The sequence below is a fragment of the Mustela putorius genome, unplaced genomic scaffold (assembly GCF_011764305.1).
Source record: "Mustela putorius furo isolate JIRA1106 unplaced genomic scaffold, ASM1176430v1.1 tig00000145_pilon_pilon_pilon, whole genome shotgun sequence".
NCBI classification, from domain to species: Eukaryota; Metazoa; Chordata; class Mammalia; order Carnivora; family Mustelidae; genus Mustela; species Mustela putorius.
Window position 1 is genome coordinate 5,762,091 of NW_025421294.1, and position 23,270 is coordinate 5,785,360.

General features: G+C 35.0%; 1 protein-coding gene across 2 annotated transcripts in view; it reads left to right on the forward strand.

The window, feature by feature from the left end:
• The window catches only part of SREK1IP1 (SREK1 interacting protein 1), a 43,998-nt gene extending 23,394 nt beyond the window's left edge, over positions 1 to 20,604 (forward strand). The window contains exons 4-5 of one of the 2 annotated variants that reach the window (XM_004764555.3): positions 15,449 to 15,521; positions 17,513 to 20,604. In XM_004764555.3, the coding sequence (XP_004764612.1) occupies positions 15,449 to 15,521; positions 17,513 to 17,702 (263 nt within the window). In that variant the 3' untranslated portion in view covers positions 17,703 to 20,604. The remainder of the gene's footprint in view (positions 1 to 15,448; positions 15,522 to 17,512) is intronic. The other variant, XM_013062477.2, reaches the window with a different exon arrangement.
• Positions 20,605 to 23,270: the final 2,666 nt, after the last annotated feature.

Below are 23,270 nucleotides of genomic sequence, written 5' to 3' on the forward strand. Positions count from 1 at the left end.
TGTATTTTATGTAATAGGTATTGCATAGGTAAGGAAATAGGCTTTGACTATTCTAAGTGCTTTGCCCGAAATCAAACAAGTGATCAGTGTTAGAACCAGGAGGCAAGTCTGTTTCTGATTCCACAAGGCAGGTTTTGTTATTGTTTTTCCATCACACTAAGATGTGTCACATGGTACAAAGCTTCTGATTTGAGACTTGGTTTCTAGACCTGTTTGGCCATTTTGTAGCATGTGCCTTTCAGCAAGTCATTTAACTACTTCAAGTCTTACTTTCCTTGTGGGGTATCACAAAGAATTGGTGTGTCAAGTCACACTCACTCCAATCAGAGATGTTCACTGGTAGCCAGATTTACTAGTAATTTCAAGTATATACATGACATGAGGCATAGGGAAAGCTGCAAGGGTTCTAGGACCACCAATACAGCTCCCCACGTGTTTTCTTTCTACTTCAGAACCCACTCTGGCCAAGATTAACATGAGTTTTCTTCATTACTTACCCAAAAGAAAGTCCTTTAATCATGAAATATCTCAATTTTATATCCATATAGTCCAGGGAGCCATGCCTCATAAATCCATAAATCCCAGGATTAGGTACCATAAATAATCTTAGGCAAACCAGCTACATCCTACTTTAAGCAGTCTGTAAATAAGGATTCTCTTGCCAGCAACTTGATTATGGACCTCTAGCTTTCAGAACTGTGAGGAAATAAATTTCTGTTAATTAAGCACAACACCCTCCTCCCCCTGGCCAACTATTCTCTAGTTAGGAAATACCATTCATTTGTTTCCAGGAGGTCTGTCATTAGCCTGTTTAGGAAGAGATTTGACTAAATTACCTTTTTTCTCTCTTGGGGGCATCCTCCTCTCTCCTCAAAGAGAAGATTGCATACCTACTGTTTAACCATTTCTTTCCCATCTTGTGTATAAATGGCCCATCCTTGCAGTGGGGTTTTTAGGGATAAAATATAATGCTGTAGGTGAAAATACTTTTTGAACTTCAAAATGCCATGTGGTAGATGTCACACAGAATAAAAATGCAACTTACTTGAATATGGGCTTAGGCATGGAATGAGAGAGGTACAAAATGTTAAAATCTTATTTTAGCTCATCAGAGAATAAACCATGTACCTTTTAAAACTTTTTAAGTTTTCCACATTATATCTAGTGAATGTAAGTGAAGTCAAATGCCAGCGTAGTAGGACGGGCTGAGAAGGCAAGAGGAGGAGAGTCCTAGAAAGGGCAAGCAAGACTTACATTACATATGAGTACATACAGCTTCAGGTAAAGATAGCTTCTTGGCTGTACGCACTTGATTTTATTACCTACTGAAACACCACTGAAGTGAGAGTGGAAGAATTTTTTTAAAAAACATAAACCCACAAAGGCAAAGAAAATGAAATAGGAAGCAGTAGTAACAAAATTTTGAAAAGCAGGTGGGTTTAGGGATAATGGACAGCACACTTGAGGAAGCTCAATCCTTGAATAGTAGGAAGTCTGAGGAGTCACCTGATAGTAAATACTTTAAAACTCCCCAAAGACTTGGTAATAAGTCCTTAGGTACCTCTGTAAAGGCATCTGTAAATCTAAAAACAGAAGAACTGGTTAAAAATCTGAAGTAATCCCCTTCACTTCCCTTTGCCTACTCAGTGAAGCCAGATGTCTTCCCTCTATCACCTCAGCAGGCTACAGGTGTTAGAAATAGACCCACACAAAGGCGCATTGTTACAAAACTTTGTATCATAGGAAATAAGGAGAATATAATTCACACTTCAAGAGTCCAGGATAAAACAGGTCATAGGTGAAAGATCAAGAGTCAGAATAACTTTGTTCTTCTGTAAAGAAATACTGGAAGCTAGTAGATGTGGATAATGCTTTCAGATTTTTGAAGGAAAATTATATCCAAATGAGAATTATATGCCCGCCCAAATTATCAACCGAGTGTGAAATAGAATAAAGGCCTTGTGGCAGGCATTTGAAGTAAAGAGAGAGAGAGAGAATGGAAGGAAGGAAGGAAGGAAGGAAGAATTTACCTCTCACGTACTCTTTCTTAGAGCACTGATTCCAGAGGTTTCTAACAAAGTAAGGGAGTAGACCCTAAAAAGGAAGACTTTATAGGAATAGAAGAGATAAGAAGGGAGTCTCTAGGGCACTTGTAGAGGCAGTCTCAGGAAGGCAGCCACTCCCGTCATAGAGACCAGGCTGAAAGAGCAAAATGAAGATTCTAGGAGAGAAAGGCTAAGATTGTCAATTCCACAGAGACAGTTCCCACCCCATCTATCTCCACTGTCCTATCTAAAAATAAAGAACAAGAAAACCCAAAATCAAACCAAAACAAAAACTCTAGATTTAGTAAGGCTGCTAGAGAACACATAATTTAAACCTAGTTTTACAGGAAAGGAGCTGAGGACAGGTAACTAACTTGTCACCACGGTCACCCCAGGTCACTAACTTGTCACCATGAAGGTAGCATTGTGATCCATGTTTCTTACCTACTTGTCCTATAGTGTTTACAGTGTGGTGCTTTCCTACCGTAGAGATTACCCAGTCTATTGGTTCTTGACCTTTTTTCCCTCACCACATCAATCTTGAAGGAGAAAGTACACCCTTATCATGAATAGTGGCTTAGTCTAGAGGTGACTTTTGAATCAGAAAACTTGGGGCAAATCTTACCCTGGCAGGAAAAGGGAGGGAGTTAACATACCATATACCAGAATAGTGAGTAGTTGGTCAGACTTCCTTGTTAGAATCAGCTTTCCCTTAACTTCACATTGAGAATGACTAACTCAATACAGACTTTTTTTTTCCCCCTTAAAAAGATACACTTGCTTACCATCACTTAAATGCTCAGAACTTGTTTCCAAGTCTCATGGCTCCCACACAAGACAGTGCTTATTTCAGGATATCTTGCAGATTTCAAAAAGTATTATAAAAGGGATCCATATTTATTTCATGGTCATCTGGTGGAAGCCCAGTGACCCCCTACTCAAATAAACAATAAACTTCTTCCTAAATACAGGAAGAAAAAGTATACAGAGGTAGAGGTTCTTAGTTGCATTGATAACTTTCTGATGCTGCTCGGGATCTCTGATGGCATGAGGGTAAAACATGGACTTGCTGAGGGCTCCTAAATCCTTCCTTGGTTCTTGGAGGTGGGGAGCTCTTTTATCAGCTCTTTTGAATAAGTTATGGTTTGGGGGGTACTTTTTTGGTTGACAATAAAAATGAGGAGCCAGGAGAAAGCAAAGAATTTTTAGTATACTTAACGTTAATTAGTTGTTCTGCTTTTATGAAATAGAGACATAAGGGGAAGAGAGCTAAATGTCCCCAAATAAAACTCAAAACTTATTTTCGTTTAAGTTATATATTTTTTGCTTTTGTTTACATTTGTTTCTATTATATAGCATATTTTTCAATGTATTTAATGTATTTAAAGAATTAAAAGAACATAATTTGATATTTCATTTAAAACAAAAGTCCAAATGATAAATACATCGATTTTTGACACAGATTAGATAATGTGAGAGCAGGACTTGGCATGGATGAGAACAAGTTGTTGTCTTACAGTACAACAACCTGGAACCCATGCAGCCTTATAAAATTGTATTACAAGTGCTGTGAACAGGGAAAGAGTCAATAATCTGTACCTAACAAGAATTTAAAGATCTTACTGATTCACTGTGTATGTTTGTGAGTGAGCATGCTTTCTGTTCAGTGGCATTACAATGGGTTAGTTAGCTTTTTAAGGTTTTATAGTATATTTTGAACTTGCTAAAGAAACTTGCCTTTGGAATTATACATGATAGTAGCAAATATCTGAAGTCCTATTTATGTTATAGTATGCAGAAAGCCAAAGTAAAAGGATTTTACTATTTCCAAAGGACCCAAGAAATCAACAGTATGGATTTTTTTCTCATTCTATTTTACCTAGCATCATTCAGTATTAATCAGCTATTTACCTGTAATCAGGAGGTAGTCCTCTCCTGATATCTCATCCCTTAATATTTTATGATATTCTTTTAGTGCAGTCCACAAAAGAAATGTTGTATTTTGAAAAATTTGGGGGTTTGGGCTTCATTTGATGTTTTGGTATGATTTTGTTTGTTTAAGAAAAGTTTATGTTAAGTTCATACTTGATATTATTTAAGGATGGTTGATACTGAATGCTGCCCAGGAGAAAATACCACAGTCAGGTATTTGTATGTTACCATAATTGTGTCTCTTATTCCCTTTAGTACCTGCTGGAATCAGATTCAAGAAAATAACTTACAGTGGTGGTTTCAGTCTTCATAAAGATAGGGCTTAAGTGAATCCATAGCATGATTAGAATGAAACTAGTATTTGGCTCAAAATGTACCTTTCGAGGAGGGCCCGTATTGCACAGAGCACTGGGTGTGGTGCATAAACAATGAATCTTGGAACACTGAAAAAATTATTTTAAAAATATACTTTTCATAAGAAAGCTACAAAAGATATTTGCTAAGTAGTTGATTAGAAGTCACAAAAGTGAATGGAAATTTAGACTAATGGATCTAGGTTTGGAACCACTTAGGTATTGAAATGCAATGGGAGTAAACTAAACACCTGGTGACATACGCAAAGATGTAGTGGCTGATGCTGCTGGTGCTACTAGGTGGTCCTTTCTTGTTATCCCAAAGTTGTCTCCCAAGCACTGGATCATATCCTGTGATGCCTGTGTGTTACACAAAAGTCTACCACTCTTGCTGAACATTAGAAACGTTAAGTGGTAAAGTACATAGGGGCTTTTTGCCTTCAATTTTGTACTCCAAAGGTTAATTGTATCATTTTCCAAGAAAATACTGTTTTGAAAAAACTCAGATTCTTTTCCCTATGCCTATTACATTTCAATATCCTGTCTCAGAAGGAACTTCAATAAATAGAGGTGGAATCATTTTAAGAGTGGTGGTATCGAAACACTGAACTGTCTAAATCAAACTTTTTTTTGTCTTCAGTGCTTGAATTCTCTTATACCGTTACTGTCAATATTGCTACTTCCTAAGTGTCATAGCCAGGAAAAAAGATTTCTTGAGTTCTAGAATTATTTCTTTTTTATTAGAACTAATTTCTGTATGTAACTGAGACACTGGATTCCTTATCCATCATTCCTAAATGGAAGTAGTTATTTTTCCCCTAGCTACTTATTTGCTTGGTTTCTTACAACTTTGCAGGAAGGGCATGTTTATAGTAGTCATTCTGAACTTACAGATACCAAAAAAATCTGCTCAAGAGAAAGCTAAAGTGACTATTTTAATGTCAGATCAAGTCAATTTCAAAACAAAGAATATCACTAGGGATAAAGAGGATTTCTTTGTAATGATGAAAGTGTTAGTACAGAGGGCATCTGAATTCTAAGTGTTTATGAATACTAGGTGATTATGCCCCTAATTACAACTTCAAACTGTATGAGACAAACTGCTAGAACCACCAGGGAAAATCCTTGTAGGTAAATAAATCCACAATTATAGTTGGAGATCTCAGCATTCCTCTCTCATTAATTGATGGAACAGGTAAGACAGTAAATCAGAAAGGATATGTAAGAGTTGAATAACACTGTCAACCAACTTGACCTATTCAGTGCTTGTAGAACACATCACCCAACAACAGAATACACATTTGTTTTCAAGAGCGGGTAAAACATTTACCTAGATAGACCTTATTATATGCTATAAAACAAGTCTTAATACTTTTTGAAGGATTCACATTATACAAATTATGTTCTCTATCCACAGGGGAATTAAGTTAGGAATTTAATAATACCTTCTAACAAAATTTCCCAATATATGTAATCTAACATATTTCTAAATAATCCATTAGGTCAAAGAAAAAAGGCAAAAGGAAATTAGAAAGCATTTTGAACATAAGATGGTGTAACATTTATGGGATGCTCTTGTGGGGTAAGCCTCTGCCTTCGGCTCAGGTCATGATCTCAGGGTCCTGGGCTCAAGCCCCGCATTGGGCTCTCTGCTCAGCAAGGAGACTGCTTTCCCCTCTCCCTCTGCCTGCCTCTCTGCCTACTTGTGATCTCTCTCTCTGTGTGACAAATAAATAAATAAGTTTTTTTTTAAAAGGCAAATTTTACAGCACTAAATTCCTGTATTAGAAAAGAAGAAATGTCTCAAATTTAGAATGTAACCTCTGCCTTAAACACTAGAAAATGAAGAGTATTGAAACCCAAAGTGAGCAGAAGAAAGAAAATAAAAAAGGTCAGAGATGAAATCACTGAAATGGAAAATAGGAAAACAATAGAGGAAATTAGTAGAACCAAAAGCAGCCCTTTGAGAAGATCTATAAAATTGAAAAATTGCTCTCCAAACTGATAAGTAAAAATCAAAACAAACAAACAAAAACCCCAGTATCCGAAATTAAAGAAGTGACAACACTCCAAATTATAAAGGTGCTAACATAATGGAATACTGTGAAAAACCTTATTGCAATAAATCGGACAACTTAGATAAAATGGACAGTTACTTAAAACATACAAACTACCAAAACTCTTTGAAGAAGAAATAAACTGAATGGCTTGCATGTACTAAAGAAGTCAAATATTTAGTTTAAAAACTTTCATCAAAGAAAACTCCATAGCCGAATGGCTTCTCTCTTAATTCTACCAGATATTGAAGGAGAAATAATACCATTTCTACATAAAATCTTAAAAATTGAAGAGGGAGTACTTTCCAACCTAATTTATAAGACCAGCATTTTTGTGATAACACTGCAAATAGAGACTCCTACAAACACAGGCACAAACAATTTTAAGCAATTAAAAGAATTTTAGCAAATCAGATCCAGCAATATGTGAAAAGGATGTTATGACCAGGTGGTGTTTATCCCAGTAGTATAAGATATGTTTTAATTCAAACCCAACCAATGTAATTCACCATTTCAATATTCTTTTAAAAAGAACACCTATATGATAATTACAACATTTTAAGAAATTATATGAGGAAGTCCACTGTCCGTTTTTGATAAAAATGCTCAGCAAACTAGGAAAAGAAAAGAACTTTATTTTTGATAAAAATGCTCAGCAAACTAGGAAAAGAAAAGAACTTTATCAACTTGATAAAGGACATATGTTTAAAAAAAAAAAAAAAGGAAGATTACATAATACCTAATGGCGAAAGACTGAATGTTTCTATAACCTAAGAATCGAAACATAGATGTCCACTCCTACCACTTCTGTTCAACATTGTAGTGGGGAGTCCAGCCACACAATAAGACAAGAAAAATCATCAAAGTCATCCAGATTGGGAAGGAAAGAGTAAAAGCTATTTACTGATGACTTGGTCCTCTATATAGAAATCCTGTAGGATCTACCAAAACAAAACAAAACAAAAACAAAAACAAACAAACAAAAAATAAACTTATAGAAACTAGTAACCTGAAAACTAAGTTCAGCAAAGTTGTAGAATACGAGACTGACCAATGGGCACAAATCAATTTTATTTCTGTATTTTGACAACAAACTATCAAAAACTGAAAATTTAAAAATACCTTTTGTAACAGCATTAAAAATGTGAAGTACTTAGGAATAAACTGACAAAAGATGTGCAAGTCTGGAACATACAAAACATTGTGAGGGAAATTAAAGAAATGAACGAATCAAAAGATAGACCATATTCGTGGAATAGAAGATTAAATCTTTTTAGGATGTCTGTTCTCTCATTGAACACTACATCAAAAACTAATGATGTACTATGTATTCGATAACTGAATTTTTTAAAAAAAGAGAGAGGTGTCAGTTCACTCCAACCTGATTTATAGATTCAAACTAATCACAATCAAAATTGTAACAGACTGTTTTAGAAATTGACAAGCCACTTTAAAGGTCTTGTGGAAATGTAAAAAACTAGAATAGCTAAAATACTTTGAAAAAGAGTAATAAAGTTGGAGGACTAGCACAACCTATTTCAGGGTTTGGTGTAAAGCTCCAGGTAATTAAGGCAATGGGGTATTGATGTAAGGATAGATCCATGGAACAGAACAGATCCGTACATTTATGGCCAATTGATTTCTTTGAACTTTTTATTTTCAGAGAATTGTAGATTCACATGCAGCTATTAGTGATAATACAGAGAGCACTTTGTACACTTTATCCAAGTTTCCTTCAATGATAACATCTTCCAAAATTATAGTATAATATCACAACCAGGATTCTGACATTGATAAGAATCAAGATAATATTTCTATTAAAGTCACAGCCACTTCCCTCTTGTCCTTACAACCTTCTTAATTTCTGGCAACCAAAAATTTGCCATTTCTGTAATATAATTTTGAAACTGTTCCATAAATTGATTCTATAGTTTATAATCTTTTTAGATTGGCTTTTTCTACTAGCTATCATTCTCTGGAGATGCACTCAGGTTGCTGCACATTTCCGTAGTTTTGTTTCTTTTCTTCGTTGAATAGTGTTTAAGTCCATGATCCTTTTTGAGTTGATTTTTATTTAAGATGAGAGACTCAAGCCAGGTTTTGGTCTTTGCTTAAAAATAACCAACAGTTCTAGCACTCTGTTGGAAAGCTATCTTTCCTCCATTGAATTTCTCTGGCATTTTTGCCAAATAGCAGTCGGTCATATTTGTGTAGGTTTGTTTCTTTCTTCCATTCCACTGATCTTTGTGTCTTTTCTTCCACCACTGCCACACGGTCTTGATTAACATAGCTATATAATAAGTCTTAACATTGAATATGCTGATTCTTCTCACTTTATTCTTATCCAGAGTTGTTTCAACTATTCTCTATTCTTTCCATATAAATTTTAGAATAATATCTATATCTACAAAGAAATCTTGTTAAGATTTTGTTAAGAATTGCATTGGGGCACCTGGGTGGCTCGGTGGGTTAAAGCCTCTGCCTTCAGGTCAGGTCATGATCCCAGAGTCCTGGGATTGAGCCCCACATTGGGCTCTCTGCTCAGCGGGGAGCCTGCTTCCTCCTCTCTCCCTCTCTCTCTCTCTCTCTCTGTCTCTCTCTGCCTGCCTCTCTGTCTACTTGTGATCTCTGTCTGTCAAATAAATAAATAAAATCTTTAAAAAAAACAATTGCATTAAAAATGTATATCAGTTTAGGAAAATTAACATCTTTACTATGTTGTCTTCCCATCCATGAACATGATCTCTCTCCATTTATTTAGATCTTTGATTTCTTTACTCAGCATTATGTCATTTTCAGCATAAAATCCTGTACATGTTTTATTAGTTTTTTACTTATAAATATTTCTTTTTAAAAATACTTATAAATGGTGTATTCTGAATTTTATTGTCTCTGTTTATTACTAGGCTATTTTGAATTTTGTTGTCTTTGTGTTTATAACTAGTATATAGAAATGCAATTCTTTTTTTTTTTTATTTTTATCCTTTATAAACATATATTTTTATCCCCAGGGGTACAGGTCTGTGAATCGCCAGGTTTACACACTTCACAGCACTCACCAAAGCACATACCCTCCCCAATGTCCATAACCCCATCCCCCTTCTCCCAACCCCCCTCCCCCCAGCAACCCTCAGTTTGTTTTGTGAGATTAGGAGTCACTTATGGTTTGTCTCCCTCCCAATCCCATCTTGTTTCATTGATTCATCTCCTACCCACTTAAGCCCCCATGTTGCATCACCACTTCCTCATATCAGGGAGATCATATGATAGTTGTCTTTCTCTGCTTGACTTACAGAAATGCAATTCTTTTGTCTGTGTTTACACTAAGAGTTTTTTGTAGATTCCTTGGGATTTTCTATGTAAACCAACATATCATCTGCAAATAGTAGTGGTTTTATTTATTTCCTTTTGATTTGTAAGTCTCTTTTTTCTTGTTTTTTTTTTTTTTTTCTCTATTACCATACCTCGAGCTTACAGCACTGTGTTGAGAAAGAGTGGTGAGAGAAGACATTCTTACCTGGATTCTAATCCTAGAGGACGAAAGCATTTATACTTTGACCATTATGTATAATGTTAGCATTAACTTTTATGTAGTCACTCTTCATCAAGTTAAGAAAGATACTCTCTATTCCTGTTTTTTCTCAGAGTATTTATTGTGGAATAGTTGTCAGATTTTTGCCAAAAGCATTTTCTGCATCGATCAGTATATTATGATTTCCCCTTAGCTTGTAAATATGGTAGATTATATTATTGATTTTTGAAAACTGAACCAGTTCTGCACCCCTGAATTCTATTTGCTAATATTTTATTAAGGATTTTTCCGTTTATATTCATGAAACATGTTGGCCTATAGTTTTCTTGTTTTGTACTATATTAGTCTGACTTTGGTATCAGAGTAACAGTGACGTAGAATTATTGCGATTTCATTCTCTTCTATTTTTTTTTTTTTTGAAAGATTGAATAAGATTTGTATAAGAGTGGTGTTAATTTTTCTTTAAATGTTTGGTGAACTTCTTCAGTGAAGTTCTCTGGGCCTGAAGATTTCTTTTTAGAAGTTTTTAAATTACAAATTCAATTTCCTCAGTAATTAAAGGGTTTTTGAAATATTCTGTTTCATGTGAAATAAGTTGTGGCAGTTTGTTTTTTGAGAAAGGGGTTCATGTTGTCTAAGTTGTCAGATTTATTTCAGTTATCCTTCTGATGTATACAGGTCCGCGCTGATATCCTTTTTATCATTCCTGACACTGTTAATTTGTGTCTTTTTTTTTTCTTTCACATTTTGCTAGAGACTTGTCAGGTTTATTGACCCAGCTCCTTTTCTTATTCTTTTTCTCTATTTTTTTTTCTGTCTTCAATTTCATTAATTTTTGTGCTTTATTATTTTCTTCCTTCTACTTGCTTTATGTTTATTTAGGTTTCTCACCCTATGTTCTTGAGATTCAAGCTTAGGTATTATTAATTTGAGACTTTTCTTCATTTCTCTTGTAAGCATTTAGTGCTATAAATTTTCCTGTCAGCACAGCTTTACTGTGTTACATGAATTTTGATATATTTCACTTTCATTCACTTCAGTGTGTTTTGTTTTACTTGAGACTTCTTCTTTGCCCAGTGGATTACTTGAGGGTGTTGTTTTTTCCCAAGTGTTTGTAAATTTTCCTATTATCTTTTTTTTACTGATTCCTTATTTGAATCCATTATGGACAGAGACATAACTTTGTATATGTTCAGTTCTTTTAAGTTTGTTAAGATTTGCTTTATGACCGAGGATGTATAGACTGTCTTGGTCTATGTGCTGTAGGCACTTGGAAAAAAAGGTATAGTCTACCTTTGTTGGGTGGAGTGTTTTTAAAATATCATTTAGATTCTGTTGATCGATGGTATTGTGGAGTTTTTCTCTGTTCTTGCTTACTTTGTGTATGGTATCAATTAATTGTTGAGAGAGAGAGAGATGTTGAAATCTCTACCATCATAGATTTGCCTGTTCTCTCCTTTCTATCAGTTTTTGCTTCATGTATTTTTAGCTCTGTTATTTGGTGCATACACATTTAGGATATGTCTTGTTAATGAGTCAAAACTTTTATCTTTATATTATGCCTCTTTGTCTGAAGTCTGTTTTATCTGCTATTAATATAGCTACTCTAGGTTTTCTTTGATAATGTTTGACGTATTTCTATCCTTTTACTTTGTGTGTCTATATCATTTTATTTGAGGTGGGAGTCTTATAAACAGTGTGGATGGATGGATCATATTTTTCAGTCCACTCTGCCAATTTCTTTTAATCGGTATCTCTTTTTTTATGTTAATTATTTATATGTTAGGGCTAATTCTGCCATTTTATTATTTGTTTTCTTTTGACTTTCTCTGTTTTTAATTCTTATTTTTTTCATTCTTGTTTTTTTTTTTTTCCTGCCTTCTATGGGTTACTTGAATATCTTTTAGAATTATCTCTAGTGCTTTGATTTAGCTACAGTGTCACTTGAACACTTGTAGAATTGCATTTTGATGTATCTGTACTATCTTTGGCTTTGTCCATAGTGGTTTTTTTTTTTTTTTAATGGGAAATGCAAGTCCATAGTGTTTTTAAATTTTTCTATGGTGTTTTATGTAAAAATTTTTGGTGGCTTCTCTAAGTATTATGTATACAAAATTAATCACAGTCTACTGGTATTGTCATCTTGCCAATTCAAGTGAAGGGTAGAAACCATGCCTCCTTTTATGTTTCTTTACCCTCTACCCTTTTTAATACTGTTGTCCTAATTATGTTTTCTACATACATTTAGAACCATATGAGACAATAGTTTTAATTTTTATTTCCACCATCAAACATAATTTAGGAACTCAAGAGAAGGAAAGCCTATTGTACTCAGGTTTTTGATTACTGAGTTTCTTCTCAATGTTCCAGCATTTCTTCTTTTACAATTCCTTCCCATTTAGAGAACTTCCTTTAGTCATTCTTTTAGGGTCTGTCTGCTGGTAACACATTCTTTTATCTTTCCTTATCTGACTGTGTCCTGATTTCTCTTTCATTCTTGAAGAATATTTTTACCGGATAGAGGATTCTAGGTTGACCTTTCCTTCAGCACTTAAAAAATGCTGTGCCATTTAACTTCTGGCTTCTGTGCTTTCTAATAAGAAATCTGCTTCCATTCTAATTGTTTCACTCACATAAGTAATGTATTATTTTTCTCTTTCAAGATTTTTTTTTTTCATTTGTTTTCAAAGGTTAAATTGTCATTTAACTTGATATGGATTTCTTTGGTTTTACCCTGTTTCGGGTTACTCGGCATCTTGAGTCTGTAAGTTTATGTCCCTTGACAAACTTGGGAAGTTCTCAGCTATTACTTTTTATGCCCCTCCTTCTTTATACACTCCTCCCAGGACTCCAAGGGACATAAATACTGTGTCTTCTGTTACTGTCCCCCAGATTCCTCAGTCTCTTTTCTTTAAGCCTGTTTCCTTTCCATTGCTCAGACTGGGTGATTTCTATTGTTTTGTTCTTCTGTTCACTGATATTTTTCTTCAGTGCTTTGCATTCTGCTATTCAGCCCATCCACTGAGTATTTTAATTCCACTTATTATATTTTTAGTTCTAAAATTTCTGTTTTGTTCTTCTTTGGATTTATAGTTTCTTGGGGGCTTTCATATTTTTTCATTTGTTTCCAGCATCTCATTATAGTTCATAGAAACATTTTTATAACAGCTGCTTTAAAATCTTTTTGGATTATTTTAATACCGCTCTCATTATGGTGTTGCATATTCATTGTTTGATTTTTTATTCAATTTGAGACCTTCCTGCTTCTTGACTTACTGAGTTCTTTTCAGCTCAAACTTGGGCATTGTTATGTTGTATTATGCATCTCTGACTTTTCTTAAACCTTCTCTTTTATCTGATTTTCTCTGGTATGACCACAGAAAGAAAAGTGGGGATACCACCTTGTGACTGCCAGGAGGAGACAGAAGTTCTGTTTCCCCACTCAGGTTCCACAAATACTCAAAGTGGCATGACTTCTTGCTACTGCCGGGTGGAGGTAGGAGTTCCAACTCCCTGTTGAGGTATCCCATTGTGGGAGTGGTCTTGTTACCACTGAGTGGTGATGAAGGCCCTGACTTTCATGAGCTCTCCTCTGCCAATACTTCACTGTAGATGGAAGGGATCCCTCATTACTACTGGGTGGCAGCAGAAATCAGAGCTTCCTAAGTGGTCTCCATTGACACTATTAGTGGAGATCTCTATACTGGCCTGTGGAGATGAAAGTTCTGGCCACCCACTTAGGCACGCTGGGGAATTGAGGTGCCTTATCACAGCTTTACAAGGTTGGAATGTCTAGGTTTCCCATCTGGCATCTGCTGACATGGGGTAGGGGTGGTGCCTATTTTTTCTGTGATGTTTGACTTCAGAAAGGGCAATTATTATCTACTAGCTACCTGTTCCTAGGCTGTCCCTGTTTTGGTCCTTTGGGTAAGGAAATGAGGCTTTCGTTAGGGCATTTTTTGATGTACCTGTTGACACTGCCAGGTTGCCTGCTTCTTGCGCTTCCAGTCTGGGCTATAGGAAGCAAGAATTCCAGGGAACTCACTACTCTGTCCTTCTCTGGGTTTTAGGATCCTTAGCTGGTCTGTCTTATTTCTACTTTTCAATTTTTTATGTTTGTTTTTATAATGTCTTGTATTTTTTAGTTGAACTTACTGGGAGAGATAGAAAAAAATACACTTAGTTCATCTTCCCAGAAGCAGAAGTCTAAATGATTTTTTTTTTTTTTTTTTTTTGCTGCTCAGCTGATTTTTTGACAAAGGTGAAATAAGGTGCAAAATATTATATATGCCACTGTATTATATACCATATAAAATACCATATATCCATCTTTCAAAAGAGAGAAACAAAAACTTAGGAATTATATGTAACTATTTTACATAAGTGACTGTATATGCATATTTGGTTATTAGAGAGCAAGCTTAGAAGAAAACACACCAGACTAGATCTGTTGTTGTTGTCCTGGGATCCTAACATCATGATCCTAGAATCCCATAATGCTAAGTTTGTTTGAAAAAGAAAATTTTAAAAAGCTGTATTCAAGGGGCACCTGGCTGGCTCAGTCAGTAGAGCATGCAAGGTCAACTCTCTGGATGTCAGGGTTGTGAGTTCATCCCCCATGTTGAGCATGGCATCTACTAGGAAGGAAGGGAGGAAGGTAGGAAGAAAGGAAGAAGAGAAAGAGAGAGACAGAAAGGAAAGAAGGAAGGAAGGAGGAAGGAAGAAGGAAGAGAAAATCTGTATCTGATTGTATTGTTTTGCTTTTTAAGACCTGAAGTGCTGCCCACCAAATTGTTGACATTGATTTGCTATGGAAATTAATGGTGGAGTGCATGAATTTTTTTTTACTTAATGTACCTAGCAGTGATAGAAATTTTTCTAAAAAAGCCTATAATAGTTTTTACAAGATTCTTAATAAATAAAAATAATTAAGGACCTTGAGGGTATTAAACTAAGTGAAATAGGTCAGAGAAAGATAAACATTGTATGATTTCACCTATATGTGAAATCTAAAAAATAAACAAAAAAGCCAAGCTAGAAGATACAGAGAAGAGATTTGTGGTTGTTAGAGGCAGTTGATAAGGGTAATCAAAATGTGCAAACTTCCAGTTACAAAATAAATCATGGGGATATAATGTACTGCATGTTGACTATAGTTGATAGTACCGTACTGTATATTTGAAAGTTGCTAGGAGAAGAGATCTTATAAGTCCTCATCACAAAGAAAAAAAAATTGGGGGTAACTATGTAACATGGTGATAGATGTTAACTATACTTACAGTGATTATTTTGCAGTATATACAAATATCAAACTATTATGTTTACACCTGAAAGGAATGTAATGATATATGTCAATTATACCTCAATTTAAAAAAAAACTACCAGGAAAGGAAAAGTTATTACAAGAAAAGTATAATATCCTAACCAATGAAATTCATCAGCCAACAACCAAAATTTAAAAAAAAATGTATGCATACCATATTAGTGTGTAGATTCATGGTATCCTGATTCTTTCCCCTCAACACACAGGAGTAAATGAAGAAGAGGAGAAGAAAAAAGCAAAAAGCAAAGAGAAAATCAAGTTGAAAAAAAAAAGGAAAAGGTATTTTTTAACATCCTTGTTTTTTAAAAGCAGGACTGTGAATCCAGGATGGATTATAAAATTTTATTTTTTGTGTGTTGTCCAGTTAATTTGACACTAATTCAGTTAAGATATTCAGTTGTTTCAGTATAATAACAAAGTCAGGAATCAAAAAATGTTGATACCTAGCCACCTTAAATTTTTTTTTTTCTTGGAGCAAATTAAGGTATAAATAAATAATAGCCACCCTCCCTTCTTTTATGTGTTCTAGAATTTTTATTTTAAAACATCAGCCAGGCTTTTAATTGGACGATATCTAAGTTCTTTATATATATTTTGTCCTCATATATATGAAGTTGGAGCTTAAATATTTGTATTCTCAAAATATCATTGTCATGGCTACAAAATTAAGTTACTAGTAGGATTTATATACTCACTAATGATGCTGAAAATTCCTTCAAGTCTTTCAACAACCCTCATCAGCCACCTGTGAATTTTTAGTATCAACTCAGACAGGGCCTGAAATTAAATGAACTTTTCTAGGCATGCTTAGCAGAGATTTGCCACCTAATAGAAGTTATGTACAAGTATAACACCTTATCTTAGAAATGAGAATCTAGGACCAAAAAGCCAAAGAAAAATGTACAGGCAAAGAAGCTCTAGTCAGAATCCATAGGTCAAGCAGGGTCTTTAAAATAGGAAAACAGGGGCGCCTGTGTGGCTCAGTGGGTTAAGCCTCTGCCTTCACCTCGGGTCTTGATCTCAGAGTCCTGGGATCGAGCTCCTCATCAGGCTCTCTGCTCGGTGGGGAGCCTGCTTCTACCTCTCTCTCTGCCTTCCTCTCTCTCTATCAAATAAATAAAATCTTAAAAAAAAAAAAAAATAGGAAAACAGACAAGAGTTGACAATAATGGAGTTGAAGAGGGAACAAGAGACTCCATGAGAAAATTGGCCAGGAAACAGCCAGAAGTCCAAGTAAGACAGACAAGATGGAGAAGAGAGTACAGCATCACAGAAACAAGGGAAAACTGGGATTTCCTACACAGGATTCATGAGTCACTCTATAGACTCAACCTTACAGTCTCAGACACTAATCTTTTTCCCTTCCCTATGTCTCTGTTGGGTTTTCTTAGCTTGGGCTTTAACTTTTAATCATTAGATCACTCAACTATTTCTTGAGATGTCTTTTTTAATTTTAAATTTACTTGGTTTCTGTCTTTTCACAGAGTTTGGGGCAGATTATTGTTTATATAAGATCTTAAGAGGTGGCTTCTCTGTTTTTTGTTACTTTTCTTTTTTTCTCATAGTAGAGGAAGGAATTTTATAGTTTCCCCCCCTAATTTTTTTTTTATTAGAGTAATATTAGAAAAAAAGAATAATGCTTAGTCATCCTCATTCATTTATACTCATTCAAACACATCTTTTTTGTAACCAGTGAAAATTACTTTGGATTGCAAGTCCTCAGCTGTGTCATTCTGCATCTAGAAGATTCAAGTATTCTAACTTGAGAAATCAAAAGAATTAACAAAAGTGCTTTTACTTTGCTAATTTTCAGCTCTCACCCATTAATGCCCAGGTACAATTATAGCCCTTTTTATATAACTGCCTCTTTCTGTAGCTCTTTTAAGAGACCCTGCTAACAAGTTACTGCATACACACCTGAATTGTATGTATAATAAAGGCTTGGTAAATGACGCTTTTCTTACCTTGTAAGATTTTGAAGGGTATGACAGGATGAAAAACTGAAAATCACAGAAAAACCATTACATCCTTACTGAGTTTAAAACTTATTACTAGAGTTGAGCAGAATTACTCATCAGTTTCTGTGGCCAACGAGCAAAAATTCCAAAGTCAGTACTTGAAGAGAATACAAATATATAAAGCACATTTTGAGTTTCTTTGTTTATACCTCACCTTGCTCCAAGAATGATTTAAGACAGTTAAAATACCATTTAAAATTTACCTATCTGCCATAAATGCAATTATCAGTCAGTATGTATTATTGCCCATAGGTCTTATTCATCCAGTTCCACTGAAGAGGACACTTCAAAACAAAAGAAACAAAAATATCAGAAGAAAGAAAAGAAAAAAGAAAAAAAGAATAAGTCAAAAAGGGGGAAACACCACAAAAAGGAAAAAAAGAAGAGAAAAAAGGAAAAGCATTCTTCCACCCCTAATCCTTCTGAGATCTCCAAAAAGTAACTGGATCTTCGGCCTAAGCCATTAAATTTTAAAATTGGTTTTGAAAATTATCTGACCCTCCTTGGAATTTGCTATATAATTATGCCTTGCAATAAATCACAGCCTTTTCCATATAGACATTTTTTTCATATATGGGACCATTGTCATCTGGCAATACATTTTTAATGTGCTGACTCTAAAATATTGAATCAGTCTTACTACTTGGTAGACATGCCCCAAATATGGATATTTGTACATACAAAACACATCATTTTTGGTATTCATGACTCTTTGTCCGACTAGTGTTACTGCTTCCTAAGTTGATTGTAAATGATTGTAAATGGCTTTACTACAGTCAACACAGATAACCTACCTAGCACTTAATGAGTATTTGTTGAATCAAGTATCCACCTTCCAGTGATTAAGTGAGGTAGGGGATAATGCTTTGCTCTGGACTCTGAAAGATTTAATAGCTTTATATCCTATGATAATATATAAAGATGGTGAAATTTTTCACTGTTGTTTTTGGATCTCATCTTTTTTGGATGTCATAGGAGATGAAGCCGCTTACTTGGTTTTAATTAGAACATTTGAAATGAATGGGTTGGCAGAAAGATGAAATGAAAATATTTATAAGGAATATTTACTGTTATACAAAACAGTTTCTAGTATCTGCCTCCTCTGAACTGTAACAATTACAATTTCCTTCCTTGTTTAAAAAGACAAGTGTAGTTCCGCCTCATAGAGATGACGCTGTGTTGGATAGAATTTTTAGGACAGACTCCTGGGTTGTTTTACAACTGTGCCATATTGGCATCTCTTCAAGTGATACCTCAAACACAGAACTTTTTAATTAGGAGGATGACAGCTAAATCATCATTAGAACTGATTTTTATTGTATTCTGTATGTAAATTTTATGAAGCTTATTTCTATGAGTAATGTGGAAAATTTTTATAAATGTGAACATATATATTTATTTGTCTAAAATAATTTGTAGTTTTGAAGCTGGTTTCACACTGAATTTATGGTTTCAATAATGACCAGTTTGGGGATGTTTCTCTCTTTTACTTCAGTCATAGACCCTTAAGTTCAGTGACAAAAATTTAGGATTAAGAATTTTATTCTGTACTTTTTAAACTTAAGAGCCAGGGAGTTGCATCATGAAAGCCTTTATATAACAATGGAAATTTTATATGGGTAAGCATTTTCAAACATATATTAGTAGATAGAAGTGTTTCTTACATTTTTAATTTCATAGTGATCAGTGTCACTTACTTTGCTTAGTATTTAGATAGCCCTGACATCCAGTAAGTCAAACACTTACTGGTGTAGCAGCATCAGATGTCCCCCAGTTATCATGGCTCCGCACCAAAGACTGCAGGTACCTCACTGTGGTGCAGTTAGAAATTTTCAATTTGCTACAGGTGAAATCATTTTGGTGAAATCAGGTAAGTACACGTATCCTCCCAAGCTGGAAAGGTGTACTGATTCTTCATGCAGCTCTCCTCGGTCATGACCTCAGTTAGACTAGGGGAGCTTTCTGACTCCTCAGACCTGTGCTCACCGTATTCCCATTCTAGGGAAGCCACATCACCATCCCTACTCGAGTGGTACAGCTGAGGAAGCTTTCACACTTCTAGCTTTCCCATAATCTGATTTAGTCAGATGGCCTCCTCAAAAAGAAGTCTTCCCCCCACCTTTTTCTTTTTTTGGTAGTTCTGTCAGCTGTTGAGGAGAAACAGAGTTACTGGTTTTTAAGGGTTTGTTTGGCCTTTGCTGTATTTTACGTATTTTTTAAACTGCATTTTACAAAAATATGGTTCTTTGATTATCATGATGAAAAAAATATAGAAAAAACTTTTAAAAATGATTGAAAAATGCTGCATGCACAAGGATGACCTCATCCTATTGAATGTGTAACAGGGTTAAAAAAATGCTAATAATTGTAGTGAAACAAAGTTAATTCAGGTATTTGTGAGTTTTATTTCTGTTTATTGTAGAGATTAATAATTGGCTCATTAGATCTGTTTCCTGAATGGGGACACAATTAATAATTATCCAGAAGAGTTATATACAATTCAGCACTTGTTAACTAATATAGTGTGCAAATTAAAAAACCTGATTGCTCAGTAATTTTTTCTACTAGATAATATTCTTGGAATTATTCTTAAGTAAATTCCCTATAGTATGAGAACAGTTTATGAAATCTCTCATCTGAATAAAATTCATTTCTTTTCACTAATTTTCATCTAAAATGATCTTATTACTGGGATTGGATATAGATCTCATTCATAAATTTTGGAAGATTAGTAAAATTTTCCCTGAGATGCTATGTAGCAGAAGGAAAACTGAATTTAACAGTAAAAATCTAAAAAGTCCTGGCCTTTCTAACCACCTGTGTGACTTAACTAAATCATTTAGCTTCTCTGGGCCTTGGTGTCTTTCATCTATAACATATTGTACCCAGTTATCTCTGAGACCTCTTCCCCTCCTTAATGTATATGCTTACCAATATTTTAGTACAATTCAAGTAATATTATTCATTTTAGAAATTATAGGTAATAAGGTAGCATTCTGTAATGGTAAAGTTTGACTTAATACAACTGTTAAACACATTCAACTTCTTTAAGCAGGTAATTGATATTTACTTTACATTCTTACCAATAAATGTGTGTCATTTTCTCTAGATGCATATAGAATTTCTGTTTAGCTTTGTATCTGTAACCTGATTACCTGAATACCTAAGGCTATTGCTTTTAGCTGATGGATCTACTTCCTATACAATTCCCTCTCTCTTTTCTCCATTATTATCTTTTGGCTAAAATATCTCTGAGGTATCCTTAGTTGTTCACCCTTCATACATATCCATTTATATCTTTGGTTCTCTGAGGCCAAAACATCAATAAATAAGGAGTAAAACAACTTATGTGTCTGTATTTACAATTGACTCTGTCTAAAATTATATAACCCCAGGTCACCTTCAGTTAAACTAGGTTGCAAAGTTATGAATAATGTTGATCAAAATACCATCAGTTCCTTTATTCAGCAAACACCGATTGAGCACCTGGCATGGCAAACACTCTGCCAAGTACTGGGGATACAGAGATTCTTAAGACCCATTTGCTTCCATGAAGAGGTTCCTAGTTTAATTGGTAGGAGAAGCAGCAGAACACAACACTGTGATAAGTGCAGTAATTGACCTGAGTGTGCATTTATAGAAGCACAGAAGGTTACTTAGCTTGCCTGGAGCAGTTAGAAGAGGCAACCTAAAGAAAGTATTGTTTGTCTTGGATTTTGATGGAGGATGAAAGTGGAAGTGCTGGCAGTTACTGGTGAGTGGGTACTGTGAACAGAGACCACAACAGAAAAATCTGAGTTATGCGTGTGTCAAGAATTGCAAGCAATATGTGAGGCATGAAGTGTGAAGAATTAAGACTACTTCTGTAGGTTCTCAGGAACATGAGAAAGTGGTCTTAAGTTCTAATTTGGAAGCTTGGACTTGAATCTCATGAGACACATGAGAGAGTTTTAAGGAAAGAAATGACTTTTATTGAGGTTTGGTTTCACCCATTTCAAAATCCAATTAAACGATTTTTAAAAGATGAAATTGCTCTCATGAGAAGGCCACATAAATAATAACTTGAATCTTTTGCATCCTGTTATTTGTATATTCCTATCATGTCCTCTTCTTCTAGACCCACTTTTCTTTCTAAGATTTGATGATTACCAAAGATTCCAGTGACTTGTCTTCTAAAAACACATAAAGCTACTATATTCCTTATCAGACCCATCCCCAGAATGACCCGCATATGTGCATAATTGAAAATGTGTTTTGTCTTAAATTCTTAGATTATTTTAAGGAAGATTTTTTTTTATATTATTTTTGACTGACTGAAATTCTGTCCCTAGGTTAGTATTTGTTACACCCCCCAAAAATTATTTAACATAGTTTTCATTCTATAGACTTGGTTGTAATTTGATGAGGCTTCTCACTTTCTTAATATTTTGTTTCAGTGTGTGAAGCACAACTATTTCAGAGTTACAGAGACACATACCAGTTGGTCCTCTGATTGAGCCTGGTGGCTCTCCCTCAGGTAAGCTGGCTTGGCAGGGACTATACCTAGTACTAGTGCTGGGATTCCATCTTCCTGAGCAGTTGGCATTCAAGGAGAGTATGTGTCTTAAAAGCCAGCATGACGGTAATCCGACTTTCGGAGCCCAGAGGCCCCAACCAGCCACACATTCGGCCATGCCCAGCCTCAGTACCTTTCACAGGTTAAGAGGAGTTTGGGGGACCATGAGCATTTTGCTGGCCTTGACCCCATTTGCCTGCTTCCTATGTCATCTATGGCACCTGCACTTGCCCTTGAAGAGCAAAGGTTGAATTATACCAGCGCCTTAACTTTCTCATCCCAGGTTTTTGCCTGAGGCAACATCTGGTTAATAGTGTAATTTTGAATATCTGTGTATCAGGACAGCCAGTGTGAAATCCAGCCCAGGCAGTGGATGTTGCAGTAATGATCTGGAGCTATACTCTCAATATAGCCACACATGGCTATTTGAATTTAGATGAATTGAATAAATATAAATGTCTTCTTCAGTTGCATGAGCCACATTGAAGTGCCCAGTTGCCACATGTGGCTAGTGGCTACCATGGACAGTGCAGATACAGAAAGAACATTTCCGTCACCACAGAAACTTGTGCACAGTGCTAGTAGAGAATATACCCCCAGTTCTTGGTCAAAATTTTGACAGCCTAATGGTAGAAAGTTTTGAAACCTGAGCTTTGCCTGCCAAGAGCAATAGGGCATTCCTTTTTCCCCCCACCCAGACAAGAGAAGCCATATTTGACTCATTTTGAAAGGCTACTCTTTCAATTACAGTAATGTTACACAACACAGTGGATGTGTTGGGCAGAGCCAGCTTTTAAAAGTAATCCTTTTTTCCTAGTAAATTCCTTTAGAAAACAAGGTCTGTGTTCTTATAATAGAAATCATACTTAGGAATAAAAATCTTCTAAGACGATTACAATGTGCAGAAACCATAGTTTTGTTTCTAGATGTCTTACAATATTAATGCAATAGCCTTAGGTGGAAATAGAGAATTTATTTTTAAAAAGCTTTCATTTTAGGAGTTCCGTAGGAATTTTATCAGTGAAGGATTTTTGTTATGGTTATCCTTGGTATGCAGAAAATATTTATTATGCAGATTATTCATTGTTACGTATTTTGTTATTGAACATTAGGTTGTATAAACACAGTACATTCATTTTGTACCCAGCAAGCCCTGAAAAAAAGGTAGTGGTTTATCTCTAAGAGGCTTAACAGGCCACCTTTGTTTTATAAGACCACCGCACCCTGAGATTTACCTGTTCAGAATCTTCTCATAAAAAGATCTGCCTCTGAGTATCAAAAGAATTGTGAAATGTTGGTAATGTGACAAATCTTTCATTTTCCCACACTGGCATAGTTTCGCTCATCTGTGTTATTGATACGTTCTTTAATTTCTCCTGAAGTATTAGCATAATTTCATGTAATACAGAAACATCTTAATTAGCAAATAAAAGTAAACTGCACATGATCAGAAAC